Source organism: Ochotona curzoniae, unplaced genomic scaffold, assembly GCF_017591425.1.
Source record: "Ochotona curzoniae isolate NIBS_2020 unplaced genomic scaffold, NIBS_Ocur_1.0 contig_1071, whole genome shotgun sequence".
NCBI lineage: Eukaryota > Metazoa > Chordata > Mammalia > Lagomorpha > Ochotonidae > Ochotona > Ochotona curzoniae.
In genome coordinates this window covers 204162-225362 of record NW_024464939.1, presented here as the reverse complement: position 1 = coordinate 225362, position 21201 = coordinate 204162, and the positions used below count along the sequence as shown (strand labels likewise).

Genomic DNA, 21201 nt, shown 5'->3' with positions numbered 1-21201 from the left:
GCTTGTGATTTTTAGAGTTTGGCCAGAGGCACAAACACACACATACACACACACATACACACACACGCACGCGTGCGCACACACACACATACACACAATGTATATGATGTGTGGAAAATGTGTGTTTAAAAATATCTGTGTGAAATGGAAACTATTTTATTTAGATTGAATGAGGACTGAGTACACAGACATATTGGTAGAAGTTAATATTGACACAATTTTAGTTTGACACAATATATGTCACGTTTTATATAAAGTTAATCAATTTTAGCTCAACCTTCCTTTTCTATCAGGTTTTCAAGCAACAGAAAAACAAACAAACAGTAAGAAAATTTAAAACACTTTTTACCCTGTGACTTCAGAGAAATTTGGACTAGTCCAAAGAAATTTTGGACTTAACTTCTTCCTTAGCAGAATGTATAAACAAAAAGATTTTTATCATTAAAAGCAACTTACGAGCTTGTAGAGAAGGGTCGTCTAGTGTTGAAACTGGCAAAAGGTTGTCTTCTCCCAATTCTTTCCCTATTTTATTATTCCTCTAAAGTCTTGTGCTTTTAAAGCTTTGTTATTATTTTCATTTGGGATAAAATTTTCTTTTCAGCGTATTTAAAAATTCTTATTTAAATGAAGATGTCTTTTTTAAAAAAATAAGAGATGTTCTTATACATAATATTCAACACATACGGAATCCATGCTATAGAATTTGAGCCAGATTTTCCTGAAGTGAAACGCTCTTCTCCAGATGTTTAACACACACAGGGGAATTAGGCGCTAACAGATCATACAATGGTATACATGACTAACTGGCGCACCAACTTGCCACAGACTTCTCACTTTTGAAAACTCAGGTTAAAACCCTCGAGATGGGTAGAGATAGGTTACAGGCAAGACTGTTTTATGCCTCAGTACTCAGTAGAGAATAGCGATAGGATCACACACCAAAAATTACTTAAAATCACAATACACCGATTTACCCTTTGTATGTGGCGGTCTACAAAACCTGTCCTACATAATAGGACAAAAGTCCTATTCTAAAAGTTCCCAGTTTAAATATTTTTATCATAACAGTTCTTTTGCACAATGTTATTACTTTATGCGTGTGCTTTTATCACATACTAGGAATTTGTTACCTGATGGTTTTAGATTGGTTACAATGTAGCAACACCATGAGCTTCAAATACTGAGGATAACAGATCAATTCACGTAACTGGTAAAGATACAGGCTGCAGTTTAGAGCAGTGCACATAGAGTAAATGCATGAAACGATAATCCACAGTTGATAAACAACCACAGCAAAAATTTCTGTTTGACATTTTAGATAAGAACACTTGTTTTGTACTTGGGAAAAATTGTCTAGGGAAATCTAGTTGTTGTTCAGGATCCACCATGACGCTGAAAAGAAGAAAAAAATAATAATGAAAATAACTTCGGAAACAAATAGCGCTCAAGTTGCAGATCATATAAAGAAACCATCATTATCCCTCCACCATTATATGATTCTGTGTAGTTGTTTCTAGTCACATCTTTCTGACTGAATTTCTGATACACAATCATTTGTACTTTAAGGATTTCAACGTACTGTTAAGATTTTTTTCTAATACATAGGGCTTTTCTTGACAATGAGATAAAAAGTACTCTGAAGATATAATTTTTTGCTATTTTAGTCTATGGAATACCAACCATAGTTAGGAAATATAACTTCTAAAATACTGCTACATACAGATTAAAAAAATAAGCAAGAGAATTTGTTGCAAATATATTTAGAATATGTGTACATAGTAAAACTGGAAATTTTTTTCCTTAATGAATATAAATACATCTAAGATAAACCCATGGTAAAGCAGTATAATTGGTAGAATGCTATGAGAGCAAATGGAAAATGTTTAAATTCGCTTTCAAAATTATTAGCTAATTTGCTGACAAGGTTAATCTCATAACTATGGAACTTTGCCTTATGCCAAGAAGCTGAGGAATATTCTGTCCCAAAGACCAAGTTCTCATACTCTTTTAAAAATACATTGATTTGAAAGGTGGGATGTGGGAAGAGGAAGCAGTATCTCTCGTACCAGCTTACTGATGCTCTACAGACTTTGTGTCGGGCGGCAGGAACTCAGTCTGTTTCTACCAGGTGGTTGATGGGGACCCAAACACTTGATCCATCCTCGGGCACAAGCAGTTTGAACCAAGGTATATCACTGTGTCATACAGGTGATCCCGAGGAACTTCTTGGGCACCATACCGAGCAGCTGCCCCTCTCATGTTCTAACTGGCTTATGATGGCTTTGATATTGGACAGCCATCTTCCTGTAAGCCTTATGTAAATGACTACCACATTTAATAGTTTCCAGAAGTATATTTTAGTTTATATGTCATATCCAAACGTAGTCTGGATTACTTGTTGTATTTATTGAGATGCGCTTGAAGTATACTGCTTAACAATCTTAATAAAGATAGTATTGTCAGAAATCACAATTGGTGAGTTAGGTTAGAAATACAGACCTCCTTGTCAAGAACTTACATGTAATTTTAACTTATTGTTTACTCAATACTATGTCAATTAACTCCATAATGAAATATACTGTTGCTGCTGGGGCTCTTAATTGATTGGGATCTTGCTCTCTTTGCCATACCTACAGACCAGGGAAAGTCTCCCCAAGAAGCGGATGAACTTATCTGGATAATAAGATGCTGGACTCTAAGCTTGGTATATGCTTGCGGTGAAGGTGTCTCAACTGATCTTGAACTGAGGTCTCACAACAGGGTGGAGGAATCCACCATGGGGGGAGTGTTGGGAGGGAATCCCAGTACCTATGGAACTGTATCCCATAAGACAATGTAACCACTAAGTTAAAAAAGAAAAAGAAAAAAAAAAAAGAAATACAGACCTCCTTATCCTGTATTTATAAATGTAACAGTTTCTATATCATCATTCAGGCTTCAGTAGTTAATATTAGATCTAAACATTTACATTAATAAAGTTTTAATTATTTTTAATCAATGCAGCCAAATACAAAAAAAAAAAGGTGCTCTAGTAGCATGTCCCTGACACCCATGTAGAAAACCTGAACTGAGCTCTGGGATCCTGCTTTCTGCTTCGCTTTGTCCTGGCTGTGGACATGTGCAGAGTGAAAATGAATAAGCAGATGTAATCTTTCAACTAAAAAATTAAACTAGCAAATGTTAAAGCATGGTTTCAGGCAGGCTAAAAATGTTACAAAGAAGCCTTGCAAATCAGGATGGCATAATAGAGTAAGAACACATTTCAACAGAGGGAGGAGAATCATTAGCCAGGACGAAGCAGAAGAGGGTGCAGTACAAGAAATAGGAGAGGACAGACGGATGGCAGAGAGGCACCTGGAGACTGACAGACATGAGAACAGCGATCAGATACCCAAGTGACAGTCAGCAAATGGCAAATTGGACTCCACCAGAGGTCGGAGCTCCGTCAGCTGCCAGGTGGGAAGGAGAGTTCACCGGCAGCTCAGGAGGTGAACCCAGGCACAGGATTTGTTTGATTTGACCAGGAGCAGAGACAGAGAAGTAAAATCCCAAATAGACAGTGCAGGAAAAGGGTGGATTTCACAGCTCAGACCCCCAGCCAAAGCTGCATCGAGTACCATTTTGTGCATGGATGCAAAGGCTTTAGGATAATACTGAGCATGCACTGAGCTGGGAGTGAACTCAGTTCTGACCCAATGTATTGCACCAATGTGGCGTCGTATATAGGTCTGAGCACTACCCAGACCTAATGGCCAGTAGATCAAGAACTCTGTGGCACAAAAGGTACCATTTTGAACAGGACTGCAAAGGCTCTGAGACTGGAGGGACAACAGTGAGCTGTGCATGTGCTAAGCTAGGAGCAAACTCACTGAGCTCAGTGCATTGCACTGGTCCCAGAGGGAAAATACCAACTTTGGTATCCTAAGGGTCAGAACAGGTCTGGGTGGCCTCAAAGCTAATAGCCAGTAGGCTCCAGCATGATCAGCACCACCAACAACTTGGTAATTTAGGACACCTGGTATCTCCCTAATCCTGAGAACTGCACAAACAGAAAGTGGGAGAAAGGTTGTATAGACAACATAGACAACAGTATGGCCACAGCCTGGGATTACAGGAAGTTGAGAGAGGTGAGCCAGGAGCTGGAGCTATGGAGACCATGGTGGAAGCCAGACACAAGAATCCAGACCTGAAACTCAGAGGGAGTGGCACAAGAACTAGGTACCAAATGCAATCAGTCAAGTCAAACTGTAGACCTGTGTGTGACAAAGTTTAGAAACCTGCCCCAAGAAGAATCTGCTAACCACAAGTACAATGACCAAGAGCAAAAGAAGAGACAGAGACACAATGAAAATTACTGAAGACTCCCTTGCAAAGGAACAAAAGCCTTTCCAACCTCAAAGTTAACAGGAATACATCGAGGAAATGGAGGGTACAGAATTCAGAAAACTCATTATACAGCTTCTTAAGAAGCACATATGAGAGTTCAGGAATTTAAGGAATATGTCACACAGGAAATAGCAACACTGAAAGACAAGCAGAATTAGAAGTGGACAAAATGGAGCAAATTGAAAACTCAGTAGAAACTCATTCTGCCTTATTTGTTATGGAGACTTTTTGGATGATACTTTTTGTCACAGTGGTGAAACAAAAAGCTGGAAAGGAGCTGAATCAAACTAAGAAAAGTATTCAAGGATTAAGGGATACTATTAAAAGGCCAAATATAAGAGTTATGGGAGCTCCAGAAGGTGCAGAAAGAGAAGCTGGGTTTAAAAATGTTATTTAAAAGGGCCCGGCGCGGTGGCACAGTGGCGCAGTGGTTAAGGTCCTCGCCTTGCACGCCCGGGATCCCATACGGACACCAGTTCTAATCCCGGCAGCCCCACTTCCCTTCCAGCTCCCTGCCTGTGGCCCAGGGAAGCAGTTGAGGACGGCCCAAAGCTTTGGGACCCTGCACACCCGCGTGGGAGACCCGGAAGAGGCTCCTGGCTTCGGATTGGCATAGCATCGGCCTTTGCGCTCTCTTGGGGAGTGAATCATTGGACGGAAGATCTTCCTCTCTGTCTCTCTTCTCAGTATATCTGCCTTTCCAATAAAAATAAATCTTTAAAAAAATGTATTTAATGAAATAGTAAAGGAAAATTTTCCCTGATCTACAGAAAGAATTGGGAAACATCATCCAGGAGGGATACAGAACTCCCAACAGGCTTGAGCAAAAGCAATCATGACACATGATCATCATGCTGTCTTCAATCGAACATAAGGAAAAGATCCTTAAATGTGCACGTGAAAAAAAAAATCAACTGACTTATAAAGGAATGCCAATTAAACTCACAGGAGACCTCTCACAGGAAACTCTACAGGCAAGAAGAGAATGGAGTGACATATTCCAGATTCTAAAAGAAAAAAACTGTCGACCCAGGATAACATGTCCAGCAAAGCTTTCCTTTGTCTTTGAAAATGAAATAAAATTCTTCCAAAATAAAAAAAAAACGCAAAGAATATGCCTCTTCCAGACCTGTCATGCAAACGATAAGGATGTTGTCTTGACAGAGAAGAGGAATAGCATCCACCAAGACCAAAGGCAAATGTGAAGAACATCCCAGTAAAATGACAACTGAAGACTAAATCAATGAACAACCCATTTCTGAAATGACAGAACCAAATTACCACCCATTCATATTTTTTTAAAGATGTATTTTTATTATTTTTTTTATTGGAAAGGTGGACACCCATTCATATTAACCCTGAATGTAAGTGGCTTAAATTCATCAATCAAACATCATAGATTAGTACACTGGATTCTAATAACAAAATCCATGTATCTGTTGCCTACAGAAGACAAATTTCACCAACAAAGATCAGCAGAAGCTATATCTTATGAATTTTGATGTTCTTGTTTTTATTTTCATTTCTTCAAAACAGCTTTTTTTTCTGTCATTAAATTCTTCACCGATTTATAGATCATACACTAGGATCAGGATCCTAAGAAGGTCCTTGACTTTCTTTTTCATTTCTTCAGTGACACATTAGTCATTCAGTAGCATGTTATTTAATGCCATAGTGTTATGAATGTCCATTTTCTTCCTGTTGATTTTGTATTGTGGCTTTTCATTTAAGGCAAGCATAGTAACTGTGAAATGGAGACTATCATATTCAGATGTGAAGAAACAATGTAGTATGCCTGTCTACTCCCAGACAAAGATGGACTCCCAGTGAAGCTGTTTACTATATCTTGACAAGAGGATGCTGGACTCTCTGCCATTGTCCATGCCCGCAATGATGGACTTAGGACTGTTTATGAAGAACTATGCTATTGTAATAATATGGGAGAAAATCAGTGTGTTGGAGGAGGGGATTTGTGAAGGCGATACAGGAAATCCAAGAGTCTATAGAACTGTTTCATAAAATAATAAAAAAGAAACCTAAACAAGTCTGACTTCTTTTTGATCTATCAGGCTGTAGTGCCCATTACTGAAATTTGATGTGATATGAAAATAGTGCAACACTGAAACACCATTCAAAGGTATTAAATCGTATTTGAATTCAGAGAGCAAAAATTGATCTAGTTTGATTTGTGCACAATTTTCGTGCTCTAGCAAAGCTCTGAAATGTCGAGTAATATAATGAATATACTGCTGTAGTAATTCTCCCCACTGAGTACTCACCAATCCTCCCTCCTATATTCTTTCTCTGCTATATTTTTTTATTTAGGTGTTTTCTATCCTTGAAAGACTCAAAACATCTATATAAGAAACATGCTCTTTCCTTTCTTTCTGTATTACTGAACCAGTCAGTGGTTTCAGGATTGAGACAGCAAAAAAAAAAAATGGCTCTAATAGCAGATACAAAGCTTTCAAGTATCAGGACTTGAGGAATTCACATGACTAAAGTACATATCTTTATAATGATATGCAGCCATTTAGTAAATATTTATCATTTTGTTTCAAACTTTGTACTACTGCACAGGGTAGGTGATATGCCCAGTGTATGGAGCCTGCGACAGTCATATTCAAGTTTTTTTCCATGTTTTCTCTCATATTTATAGCAGACTGTTCAGGCCTGATATGGTAAAACTAAAAATTTCTTGGAGTAATCTAAGGCAAGTGTCCCTTAATAGCTGTACTTCCATGATCTCACTTGCACCTCAAATTTTGGTGCATCTTAATTTAAATTGTATAAGCAAAGTTTCATATTAAGAGAAATTTCAACCATATATATGACTTTGCTGCATGAAAATTAAATTTGAGATGTTCAGTGAAAAATCAAGTTTACCATTCTCTAGGTTAGAAAAAACCTGTCTTAAGATCTACAACAAATACATTTACAGGTAGAGCTCAGGCTGTTAGAATGAGCCAATTGAAAAGCACTCAACATAAATCCTGTCTCACAAGCTTTAATTCCATAATTTACTCTCACCGTCCATCCCGTATTGATTTTGCTGTGGTTAACTCCTGAAAACAAACTCTGCTAGTTGAGTCTCCAGGTTTCTGACTGGTTAAGTGGTGCTTGTCCGGCATAGGTTATCGCTCTGCCTAGCTAATCTCTCTTCTTCATCTCTGCCTTTGCACGTCTTCTCATTACAAATCATTTCGTAATGATTCTGGCATATCTCAGTCACTCTTTTTAATTTTTTTAATCTTTTATTATTATTATTATTATTATTATTATTATTATTATTATTTTATGATACAGTTCCATAGGCTCCTGGGATTTATCTTATCCCCTCCCCAATTCCCTCCTTCCACCTAGTTCCTCTATATCATTACTGAAGTATAGTTCTTCATACACAGTCATATGTCGGTCATTGCGGGCATGGACAATGGCAGAGAGTCCAGCATCCTCTTGTCAAGATATAGTAAACAGTTTTCAATGGGAGTCCATCTTTGTCCTCACATCTGGATAGGTTAGTCCCCACTTCACAGCTACTGTACATCCCCTTAAATGAAAAGTCAAAATACAAAATCAACAATAAAAAGAAAAAATAGAAATTTACAATTCTATGAAGTTAAATAACATGTTACTAGATATGACAGTCTCCATTACACAGCTACTATACATCTCCTTAAATGAAAAGCCGCAAAACAAAATCAACAACTGGAAGAAAAAAAATAACACCATGAAGTTAAACAACATGCTACTAAATGACTAACGTGTAGCTGAAGAAATGAAAAAGAAAATCAAGAACCTTCTTGAAGAAAATGATGCTAGTGTATGACCTATGAGTCACTTAAGACTTTAATCAGAAGAAAGTGTTTTGAAGAGATTAAACTAAAACAGCAAAATCCATGAGATATAACTTCTGCTGATTTTGGTTGGTGAAATGTGTCTCTTCTAGACAACAAATAGATGTGTTTTGTTTTTAAATCCCGCCTACTAAACTATGACGCTTGATTGAGCTTAAGCCATTTACATTCAGGGTTAATATGTATGGGTGCTAATTTGGTCTGGCAGTTTTAGGAATGGGTTGTTCGTTGATTTAGTCTTCTGTTGTCATTTTACTGGGATGTTCTTCACATTTGCCTTTGGTTTTGTTGAATACTATCCCTCTTCTCTGTCAGGAAAACATCTTGAAGTATCATTAGTAGGGCAGGTCTGGAAGAGGCATATTGTTTTAACTTTCCTTTACTGTGGAAGATTTTGATTTCATTTTCAAAGGCAAAAGAAAGCTTTGCTGGACATGTTATCCTAGGCCAACTTTTTTTTTTTTTTTTTTTTGTATTAGAATCTGGAATATGTCACTCCATTCCCTTCTGGCCTGTAGAGTTTCCTGTGAGAGATCTCCTGTGAGTTTAATTGGCATTCCTTTATGTCAGTTGATTTTTTTCACGTGCACATTTAAGAATCTTTTCCTTATGTTCGATTGAAGACAGCTTGATGATCATGTGTCGTGGTGAAGATTGCTTTTGATCAAGCCTGTTGGGAGTTCTGTGCCCCTCCTGGATCTTGTTTCCCAATTCTTTCTCCAGATTAGGGAACTTTTCTCTTATTATTTCATTAAGTACATTTACAAACTCAGCTTCTCTTTCTGCACCTTCTGGGACTCCCATAACTCTTATATTTGGTCTCTTAATAGTGTCTTTCAATTCTTGAATACTTTTTTTGGCCTGATCCAGCTCTGCTTCCAGCTTTTTGTTTGCTTCCTCCTTGTGAAAGAAGTAAAATTCCAATTCTATGATTCTTTTTTCTGCTTGCTTCATTCTATTTTGTAGACTCTCCACTGTACTTTTAATTTGCTGTACTGTGTTCTTAATTTCTGATATATCAGCCTTGATTTGCTTTATTGCTGCTATTCTTGTGTAACATTCCTTAAATTCTTTGAACTCTTGTATGTGCTTTGTATTATGCAGTTGACTGAGTCAAGAATGAGTTCACTCCCTGCTCAGTGCATGCGCAATCCTTGCCTCCTTAAGCAAAATGGGGTCTAATTTGCCTTGGAGGCAAACTGGGCTGTGAAATCCACCCTGATCTCTCATTGCCCATCTGGGATCTGCTGCTGTCTCTGCTCCTGGTCAAATCAAACAGACCAGCAGGATGGACAGTTCTTTGTCTGGGCTCACCTCCCAAGCTCCCAGTGAAAGTCCTTTGCCACCTGGTTGCTGGTGGAGTTCTGGCTGCTGGTGGAGTTCAGATCGCCGTTAGCTGAATGCCGCTGGAGTATCAGTCACTGCAACATCACACCATTGTGTCTGCTGCTTTCCTGTGTCTGTCAGTCTCCAGGCACCCCTCTGCTGTTTTTCTGTCCTCCTATTTCCTGGAATGTGTCCTCTCTTCTTCATCCTGATTAAATGTTTCTCTGTCTCTGTTTAAATGTGTCCTTAACCTATTCCACCATCTTGATTCTCCTCAGTCTTAAAAGCCTTTGACATGTATGGGATCATGACATTCTCAATCCCATTTTGTGCTCGTTGGTGTCTACCATATTATGAGCCTTACTCATGACTATACTCATAAGCCAAGCACATTCACATTTCTTTGATTTAGGCATGTCTAAAATTTACCGAAGTACACTTTTCTTGTCCAAGTCTCCTCTTTTAGGTCCCTCTAGAGAATCTTCTCCATAAACTGAATTAGTTGAAGTAAGTAATTGATTCCTCTGTAAGTCCACAAAGCACTGTTTCCTGCTAATGCCTTGTGGTAGGCTGCTTTTCTGGAGTCATTTGTATTTGCTATGAATCTGTCAAACTGAAAACAGTAGGTGGTATAGGGACTGCATTTCTGCTTGGCACCTTTTCTTGAGTCCAGGACACTAGTGTTCAGACATGGAGTGCAACCTGCGCCCATAAACAGGCTAGGCACCCCAGTAACCTCAGGACCAAGTATATACTAATCATCAATAACTATATTTTTAACCGTTATGTAAGTGTAATGGCAGATTAAGACATGGATTCTGATTCTCAGTTAAATCAGTTTTAGCTAGGCCAGATTTCTCCGACAAAATCATTTTCGTTTCTCTTTTTATCTCCACTCATCTTGTTTCCAGTTATAAGTATTATTTTGACAGCTGCCATAACAATAAATATTCATTACATAATTCTAGTTTCCAGTTTATGGGTTACTTATTTTAATCTGCAACTTAATAAAACGTGATGTACAACATTTGGATAATGTTCGGATTACAATTATTTGACTCGTATTTTGTTAATATTTTGAAGGTCTCCAGCAAATAAACGCTAATAGGTTTAGTTAACCCAGAATACAAATAGGGTCAGCTGTGGACCAACGGCAGCAGAATCAATACACAGATCTCTTCCCTGCCCCCAAATTCTGAGAGAAAAATAAACCATAAAGGAAGAGTACTGTTGAAACTCGTATGTGGGAAGTGCATGTAGGTTTTTTTTTTTTCTTTTTAAACAAAAGATAAAAGCACATAGAAGCATTGTGAATCTATGGTAATTACCAGGAACAAGCATAGTAGAGGTGAGCTCTGGAGTTTCCAAGAAATCCACGTTACTTCTTTGGAATGTCTTGCTATAATTCGTCTGGAGGTGGCTGCATAAATAATCACAGGTTAACGTTGGGTATTTTTATCCGTAGAGTGCAGAAGAGATCAAAAGAAGGTGGCAAGGCTTTGTGCAACTTACATTAAGTGCCTGGATACAGGCTTCTTTTAAGGATTATGTATCTGTGGGGGGGGGGGGGAAGCTTGGGTAGTTTAACAACTGTCTTCAGAAATAGTAGAGGAATGTTTTAAAATGGGAGCATTAATTTTTTTTATTCACAGGTTAAAACAATATGAAGTAGACTAAGTTTAGCAAGAAGTAAGAAGTTAAAACATAAGCTCTTGGCTGTTAGGGGTTAAAAAGTAGGCTAGCTAAAAGGAGGGTCTGCATTTTGTCTCCTTATAGAATAATAAAAGTAATCTAAACGTTTACACTTGCAAGGGTGTCTTGAAGGACTTGTCTGTACCTAAAGCTCATTTTGCTTTTATGATGTAGCACAAAGTTCTTTTATTACAGCCACAACAATAAAAGCTGTAGGTGGAACACGTCCACTGGATTTCGCATCCTCCCTTGCTTGCAGGACCCTGTACAAAATTTCTAAAATGATAGCCTTCTGGAGAGCTGTGTTATCTCAGACTATCTGTTATCTCAGCATAGCAAAACTTTCTTCATCCTATTTTTCTAATTAATTTTATTATTTGTAATAATAATTTAGATTTCAAATAGTTTTTTTTAAAAAATGTTTTCCCAGTAGTGTCTTGAATCCACTTCCTTTTTTTTTTTTTGGTTTAAAGACATTTAGAAAAGTAGTTGGGCTACGGTAATGTGTACCAACATGTGCCATTTTATTGCGGATAAGTAGCACAGAGCTTACCTTAAACAATTTCAGAGGTAGATTTTTCCCTCCCTTCTATTTGCTGCCATCTTTTTCTCCATGCTTATTGCCACTGCTGCCTGCCTTAGACACAACTCCTGCTCATCAGAAGGGTCAGCAACATGATAACACTGGCAGTGGATCGTTACTCAAAGTATTTGTGCTTCGACAGAGGTGCTTTCTGATTCACAGAATAAATCCCTAACGTGTGGGATTCTGGATAATGAGCAAAAGACACAGATTTTAACCTTGTCCTAATGTCCTTAAATTCCATCGTCCATGTTATTGCCTTTCTGGTTTCGTAAAAATCAACCTTGCACGAAACTTACCTGTTCCATACGCTACTGTTCTCCCAGAACTCATAAATCATGTAGCGAGATTCATTCGAATGCTTCTGTATAGAAATGCTGAAATGAACAAGAAAAGGTATATTTAGCCACTGGAAATGCAGAAAGCACACTGATTTTCTAACAGTCTCTGTATGCGGTAGGAAAGATGATCTCTATTTCTGGAGAATGACCTGAAGTTTCCTGTATGCGATCCAACAGGCTTGCCCATTGAGTAGTGGGTTTCGAATCACGGAGAAAGTGCCAGAACATTACACAAATCTCATCCGTGTATTCGGATTTGCAGAGCATCCCTTGTGCCAGAATTTTGCAAACTGAGCACACGCCGCCTGCCTCGGATGCTCCTGGGTTGTTAGTATCAGCCACCACAGTTCTTGGCAAGTTCATAGGCTTACTCAGTCCCTGAACTGGCAGCTTTTGTTTGGAATCACAGCTCAACTCTGATGTGCCTGGGAAGGTAACAGAGGAATAGCCCAATTGCCACCCATACCTTTGCCACCCATGGGAGAGACCAGAATGGAGTTCCTAGCTCCTGACTTGAACCTGAAGCAGCCCTAGCTGTTGTGACCATCTGAACAGTGAATCAACAGATAGAAGATGTCTGTCTTCTACTCATGTAAGTCTCAAGGCATAAAATTAATTTTCCAATTTGAGAAAGACACTTTTTTTTTAAGATTTATTTATTTGTTGGAAAGTCAGATATACAGAGAGGAAGATCTTCCGTCCGATGATTCACTCCCCAAGTGAGCGCAATGGCTGATGTGGGCCATCCTGGACTGTTTTCCCAGGCCACAGGCAGGGAGCTGGACGGCAAGTGGAGCTGCCGGGACTAGAACCAGCGGCCATATGGGATCCCGGTGCGTTCAAGGCGAGGACTTTAGCTTCTAGGTCATGCCACTGGGCCCTGAAAGACAAATTTTCTTCCAGCCCTTTGAGTCATCTGAAGGCATGTAGTGGTATGTTTTGGAAGAGAGAAGAAAAGAGAATGTACTGAATATGGGTTGGGGGTGAAATCTAGATTTTAATCCTACAACAATCAGAGGTGACTATGGATTTGAAGCAGGGAGCCGATATGGCTGGACTGTTTTTAAGCATCCTTCGGCGGGGGCAGGACAAGGTGGTTGAGCTTGTGGAGCTTGGGATGCCCTCCTCCCGCCTCGGAACGCCTGAGTCCTACGGGTGCTTCCAACCCACTTCACTGGTGGCACACTTCAGAGGCAGCAGGTTGTGGCCCAGGAATCCGGGTTCAGCTTGCACATGTGGAGACCAGGAGGGAGCTGCTGATGCCCAGCCTCGGCCTGGCTTCCCCCAGGTGTGGCTGGTATCTGAAGAATAAAACAGGTGAGGGGAGAGTCCTTGCTGTTTGTGTCCCTCCTCTCCATTACGCTGCCTTTCATAGAAGCAAAGCTTAAGATATTTCTGATGGAATGTGGAGTAGGGTGTGATGGTCAATCATACAAAGGAAGAGCAGCTAAAAAGGCAGTGAAATAGACATGATGAAGTTTAACTTAACGTGGACACTAAAGAATGGAGGGAAGAGATGAATACATTTAAGATGATCAAAATCAATGTTTCCAAACAATTCATTGTAAACGCACAGCTTGTGAATAAGTGTAGTATTTTACAATATATTCAGATGAGAAAGCAAAGTGAGGGATCAGAAACAAGGACTGAGGGTCCGATGCGATAGTGTAGCAGCTGAAGTCTTCATCTTGAATGAGCTGGAATCCCATATTGGCACTGGCTCCAATTCCGGCAGCCACCTTCCCATCCAGCTCCCTGCTTGTGGTCTGGGAAAGCAGTGGAGGACGGCCCAAAGCCCTGGGACCCTGCACCCATGTGGGGGACTCGGAAGAAGTTTCAGGTTCTTAGCTTCAGGATCGGCTCAACTCCAGGTGTTGGGGCCACTTCCTCTCTGTCTCTCCTCCTCTCTGTTTATCTGCCTTTTCAATAAAAATAAATAAATATATTTTTAAAATCGTTTTTAAAAAAGAAACAAGGATTGAGTTAATTCGAAACAATTTACCAATGAAATTGATTTATGAAGTTGCGATTTACTTGTGTGACCAGCAGGTGGCAGCAACTACACACAAAACGTTAATACTTTAGTGTTTTTCAGAGTTTTACCTAAACATTGTTAAAGTATAATGTAGTAAATATAGTAAGCCTTTCAATAGGAAATCTGCTAAGATAATAAAAATCAAATAATAAGTAAAGTGTGTGGTTTTCTAATCCCAGGAGTTCATGGATGGGCTTCTTGAGGTTTCCTTGAAATCCCCAAGATGATGTGCAAGTTAATGTGCAGTAATGCTTTATATCAGGGAAGGGAAACCGTAGCCTCCAGCCTCGTCTAAGAGATCTATGACCCAACAGTTTAATGGGCAAATGTTCATCTACGCTTTTCTTTAGAAGAAAGTTTAACCACCACCCACCCAATACTTCAGTCTTTTCATCAATTGCCTCCTGCAAATTACTTCATTTTGTTAAGTATATTAAAATTGCACTAATGCTGCTTTTGGAATCTGTCATATCCCAGATGAGCCTCATCTGTGAAATAGTGAAAACAATAGTACTATAAGGATTAAAGTCTTGCATGTAGAACGCTTAACCTAGTATTTCACACACACACACACACACACACACACACACACACGCCAAATGTGTGTGAATATTTGACTTGAAAGGGTCGAAGGTCAAAAGATCTTTTTCCCACCTGCTGATTCAGTCTTCAAATGCCTGCAGCGGCCTGGGCCAGGCCAGACCGAAGGCAAGCGCAGCAGCCTGGGCCAGGCCAAATGAAGCCAGGGACCAGGAACTCAGTCTCTGTCACCACAGTGTGGAGCAGGGACCCACAAACTGGAGTTCAGCCATCACTTGCTGTCCTCTGGAGTTTGCACCAGTTGCAAGCAAGGATGTGGAGTGGAGTTAGGACTTGAGGCCACACATAGGATGGTGTTTTAACCCCTGTGCATCTAGAGCATGCATGCCTCTGTGTGTGTGTGTGTGGTGGTGACGGTGGCATCATGCATTTAATAAGACCCTAAAAAGCATATTCATTGGATGTGTAGTGATCAAAGTTAAGCCCTAACAGTTCTAAGTAAGAACAGGGGAGGCAGACTAGAAAAGAAACTAGAAAAATAGACATCGGTGGAAGCAGCGAGAATGAGTAAGCCAAGAATACTGGAAGTCTTGATAATCGTGGTTATAATGATTTGTTTTTAAAGATTTATTTTATTGCAAAGGCAGATCTACAGAGAGAAGGAGAGAGAGAGAAGGGGGAAAAGACAGAGAAAAGGATTATCTGTCCACTGATTCACTCCCCAAGGGACCACAATGAGCACAGCTGAGCAGTTCAAAACCAGGAGCTTCTTCCAAGTCTCCCACGTGGGTGCAGGGGCCCAAGGCTTTGGGACATCCTCTGCTGTTTTCCCAGGCCATAAGCAGGGAGCTGGATAGGAAGTGCAGCAGCCAGTACACAAACTGGTACACACAGGGGATGCTGGCACATGTAAGGTAAGGATTTAGCTGCTAGGCAGTTGTGCTGGGCTCGGTGAGCATGACTTGCAGACTGCATTGCTTAGTTCCAGGCCTCGATCTGAACAGTTTACATGAATTAAGCCATTGTACCTTCAGTTATTCCGAGGACCATGAGGCTGACTCTGTCTGCTGTTGTCTCACATGTTACTCATCTCTTGCTTATAGAACTCTGTCCTCGTTACTTTTACAATGAATCTGATGACCCAGTGCTTGAATCGGACTGTTGCTGCTAGTCTTCTTCTTCTCTGCTGGACAGTTGTTTCCTAGTCTCCCTTGTAGCTGCGGAGGGCCATGTGACTTGCATTCTGGTCAGCGACGTGCAAAGGGAAGTAGCCTGGAGAGTGGGGCAAGTGGGATAAGGCCGGCGTCCATGGCTTGTACAGGAGAGCAGAGCGGGCTGGGATTGCGCCACCTCTCCCCGACAGCCACCCGGTGATGGGCAGCTGGTGGGGCTCACAGAGCCTGGGACAAACACTGCAATCTCTCTCTGCAGCCTTCCTTTGGAGAACAACAGTAAACGCACTGTGGATAGGAACAACTTTCTGAGCTTTCTACTTACAGTTGAAAACATTTCCGGGCCCGGTGCAATGGCTCCGTGGCTAAACCCTTGCCTTGCACGCACTGGGATCCCATGTGTGTGCCAGTTTGTATCTGGTTGCTCCATTTCCTACTCAGCTCCCTGCTTGTGCCCTGGGAAAGCAGTACTAGATGGCTCAAAGCCTTGGGACCCTGCACCCACATGGGAAAGCTCAAAGAGGCTTCTGGCTCCTGGCTTCGGATCGGCTCAGCTCTGGTTGTTGCAGCCACTTGGGGAGTGAACCAGGAGATGGAAGATCTTTCTCTCTGTCTCTCTTTCTCTTTGTAAATCTGCCTTTCCAATCCAAAAAAAAAAAAAAAAAACATTTTGTCTATACTGGTGGGTGCTATTGTGTTTTTTTTTTCCATTGTCCCTTTCCATTATTTATAAATAAAAATCTGAGGAAGGGACAGGCTGAATAACTTACTAGACCTAGTAGTGAATAAGTCAGAATCTGGAATTTAGGGATTATAATTGACCAAGCTGTACTTCTACAAAGAATAGAAAGCATAAGAACCATGACAAGCAGATGCAGGGATGGCTAAGCGCAGATTCCATCTTGAAACACAGTGAAGATGCTCTACGGATGGGATGCTTCCAGCCACGGGCCAGCCAGAACAGTGCGCGCACATGACACTTAGGCAATATTGGTACTGACTGGAAAAAAAGGTTAGTTATCTAAGTTTTAGATACACGTCAGAAGCTGTTTCTTTTTGAAGACGGGTATTGAATGATTAGCTTTCAGTTATTTGCAAACTATTTGTGTGACTCATTTCTGAATCATTGTGCGACTCTAAGGACCAGGAACACCACCTGTCTTTCCCCTTGACATCTCGGTATTGACTGGGACCCTTCACGTGTGCCAACTCAAGCAGGAGCTCTTGGGCCGCCTCTGACTGTATCCCCGAGGGCATCAGCCCTGAACTTTCTTGAATATTCCTGGAGGCGGGAAACATCTCAGTGAACTGGCTTCTAGAGCACACACGTGAGCTCAGGGACAGCTGGGGTTGGCGCTCTCACCTGCTGCAATGGCCCGTAAAGGACTGCACTTTGCTCTCTCCTGGCTTCTCCCTTCTCCTGTGTGTCCGGCTCTGCCTTGGCTCACATGGGCTGACCAAGAAGAGACACAATAGAAGTGCAGTCCCCACATTGCTGTAGGCCGAACCCTGGCCACCAGTTCATTTCACCTAATGTCAATATGGACCATTTGACTTGGGGATGGTGATGTGGCATAGTAGGTAAAGCCAGCACCTATGTTCCATATAGGTGCTATCTTGAGTCCTGGCTGCTCCTCTTCTTTTTATCTTATTTTATTTTATTTTTATTTTATTTTATTTTTATATAGTTGATCAGGGTGATAAGGGTCAAGGGCTACAGGAAGGTGGGTGACATCACCATTTCCACATTCTCTCTTTTTTACTTCCTGTATCTGGGGGAGGGGAGATAAGGAGAGAAGCCATACCCAACCTCTCAAATACTTCCGTAGCCTTGGATGGAGGGCAGTCAACCAACACTACCCCAGGGTCTGCAATGTGGGGCATGCTCTGAGGTGCAGCTTAAAAGGTTTCCATAGTTCAACAGTTCTGAATTACTGCCAATCTTTCCACTCCAAGCACGATGAACTCTGTCCAGAATCCATTGGCTCATGGAGTCCACCCTAGAATCTCCATTTGCCCAAGATAGTCACTGCTGACACTTGGCCAGGGTAGTTGATTGATTTGTTCTGTCCTCCATCTTCTGTTGTGGTACCCAGTGTTCTCTGCAGACTCCAATGTACTGCCCTATCCTCCACACGCACCTGGATATGCTGTCCACTGCTCCATCTAAGCCACTGGACAGTCCCAGCTCTGACACATGCACTGCATTATCAGAACACGGAACCTGCAATTCTCTCCAGGATTGGGGTTCTGAGTCCAGCGATTCAGTTGGGAGGATCCCCAAAGAAACTTCATCTGAGGCGATCCCAGGTCTGATTCTTGTGTGTGCTTGTCAATACTGGGTCCGGTACAGTCCATCGCTCCAATCAGCTTATGCATATGTTGGTGATTACACTTGCTGGGTCAGTTCTGTTTCCAGCCCTGTCTCTGCACAAACCAGTGGGTGTTACAACCCGATCCTGCCCACCACACAGTTGGCCTTCACATATGCCAGTGGGAGTGGCCGCTTAGTCAGAGTTAGCCACAATAATTACCACCAGGACTACCTCCTGCCTTGATTCCAGTGCTTGCCAGTATGTACAGCACACTGGTCCAGTCTGTCCCACATCCCATTTAGCTCTAATACATATCAATGGGCATTAAAACCTAGTTCAACCCAACCAACCTCACTATCCAGTCCACACATGTGCCAGCAGGTGCCACTCTCTGTCTAGTCATGCCTGCCCTAGTTCTGGTTCTCATGCTCACCAGTCAGAGTGGCAACACAAGAAGGAGGTGCTCACTGTTTCCTACCGGGGCCATTCCAAATCCCAGATCATGCACTTTCCAGTGGTTCTGCAGTTTAACTTGACAGAATTTGCCCCCATGCCAGCATCTGCCAGCTAATGCTGTGGCAAGGCCCAACCAACCCCCACACACTCTGGCTTATGCATGCACCAGAAGAAACAGTCAACCTAGCCTGGCATTTCCCTGAACTAGCTCACATAAGGCCCACAGGAGTTATAGTCCTGCTTGGCCTTGTCTGCCCCCATCCCAACTCATGTTCTTCAGTGGTAGTGGTGGTCCAGCAAAGTAGTCCCTTGTAGCTCCTCTACTGCCTTCACTATCCCTCCCCCCTTGCTCTCACATGTGCTGATTGGGTGCTGCGTCCCCATCCAGCATGGACCGCCTCACCTAGGCATTTGCCAGTGGATATTGTGGCCTGGACAGGCGAGGTCCAGCCCCAATTCCAGCTCACATGGGTGGGGACTACAGGTTGCTCCCTTTTTGACCCAGCTTCCTGCTAATGGTCTGGGAAAATCAGTGAAAGTTGGATCAAGTGCTGGAGTCCTTGCCACTCACATTGGAGACCTAGCTAAAGCTCCTGGCTCCAGGCTATTGTGACCATTTGTGCAAGTAATCAGCAGATGGAAGGGTTCTTTCTCTATCTCCCTCTAACTCTCAATTTCCAATAAATAGTGCTGCTAAAAAAATTGATTCCAGTTAGTATCTGCAAAATTTTAAGGCCAGTAATATAGTTTTCCTTATAACTTTGATGATTGACTATCCTGTTCTCCTTAGCAGATTTCAGAATCTTGAAGCATAAATTATTGTCTTGTTCTCTGGTGTCAAGTAAGCCCTGAGAACACATTGTATATGTCACATATGTGCGACTGGTACTTGCATACTGCTGAGCTGGAATTAGCAAGCCTTCAAGACTACACAGTCAGTGAAGAGTAGCATCAATTGTGTATGTGTGTGTGTGTGTGTGCGTGTGTGTGTGTACTTCCTCACAATTGATCTCGTGGAATTTTTTTTTTTCTCAAAAAAAATTGAAGTGTCTAACTACAATGACAAATTGGCCAAACATTTGGGGTCTCCGTCAAATATTTATATGGCGAAACTTTTCTGATTCAGTGGTTTGAATTCAAGAAAGTTAGACCTGGCTGTATTTGGCACAGAAGGGATCTTATCCATTTCAACTCTAAACTCTGATTTCTCTGTCCAGAAGAGTAAACATGGGTTGTATAGTCAAAAAAAAAAAAAAAAAAAAAAAAAAAACCAAATCGCAGTGTTTCCTGCTTATCTCGGTGGAATTGTACCTGTGATGATTGCCATAAAATTGAAACAAGAGGGGCCAGCATTTTGGAGAAATTAGAGCTTCGGCCTAACAATGCTGGCATCCCATATGGGCACTGGTTCATGCCTCAGCTGCTCCACTTATGATCCGTCTCCCTGCTGAACTGCCTGAGATAGCGCAAGTGCGGGGGTCCCTAGTATAACCATCAGAGACCTGATGAAGTTCCTGGCTCAGGCCGGGCCATTGTCGCCATTTGTAGGGACAATCGGTGGATGGAAGATCTCTTTCTTTGTGTCTTTCCTTCTCTCTTTCTCTGTAGCTCTAACTCTCAAATAAATAAGAAGTGAGAATACGTTATAAAGGATGCAAAATGCCTATTCTTGAAAGTCCTTAATCAACTGAGTTTGTGGCAGTATATGTTGTTTAACCCTGAAAAGGTTGAACTCAGCTTTAAGGGGCAAAAACTGAAAAAACTGTGAAACTCAGGTAGCTATACCAACCAAGCACTAGGCAATGGTTTTGCAAGTATGGCAGCATGACTGATGGCATGATCAGAAGTTGATTATTCCTGATTTAATACATGAAAAAAATGCAATTCAATTAAGTGGTACATCTAAAAAGCATGGAATTTAAACAGAGATTGACGTAGCATCCTTCTCTATCTATGTTCTGTGTGTGGCCACTCCGATGCCCACTGCATTTGAAAGCTTACATTTTGATAATTTCAGCCAGACAAATTAGCTCAACAATCAGCAATAACAAGGAATGAAGAAACATTAAAGAATTAGGTCGTGTAAAGGAGCAGGAGAGGCTGACAGCATCTGACAGGAAGAGCATCCTCCTTCCTCACTCTTCATGGCAGGAGCCGACAGAGCAGCTTTCCCTGGTTAGGGAGAAGGCAGTGTCTGCAGCACACAGGATGAATCTGTCCACTCCTGGCTCCCATCGCCTCTTCCCCCGCTCCCTGGGGCTGTTCTAGCAGCTGCAGGTTATTTTTCCAACAATCAACTCGGTGTTTTTGAACAGTACAAAATGAATGAGCGTGCCATTTCTGTAAATGTATAATATATAATCAATCTGCAGAGAACTGCTTTGAGACTTGGACATTTTCACTTTCCTTACACTGTCACCAACCGTAAAGGAGTTTACTGAGATCGAATTTTCCAGTTTACAGAGTGTGCAATTTTAATTTTCAATGAGGCTTCTTAA

At 41.4% G+C, this 21201-nt stretch overlaps 1 protein-coding gene across 1 annotated transcript in view; it reads right to left on the bottom strand.

Moving 5' to 3' along the window:
- Window positions 1–666: 666 nt before the first annotated feature.
- NECAB1 (N-terminal EF-hand calcium binding protein 1) overlaps window positions 667–21201 on the bottom strand; it is a 203502-nt gene continuing 182967 nt past the window's right edge. The window contains exons 11-13 of the mRNA XM_040993280.1: window positions 12144–12221; window positions 10898–10989; window positions 667–1392 (exon numbers count right to left, since the gene is read on the bottom strand). Of these exons, the coding sequence (XP_040849214.1) occupies window positions 1364–1392; window positions 10898–10989; window positions 12144–12221 (199 nt within the window). The 3' untranslated portion in view covers window positions 667–1363. The remainder of the gene's footprint in view (window positions 1393–10897; window positions 10990–12143; window positions 12222–21201) is intronic.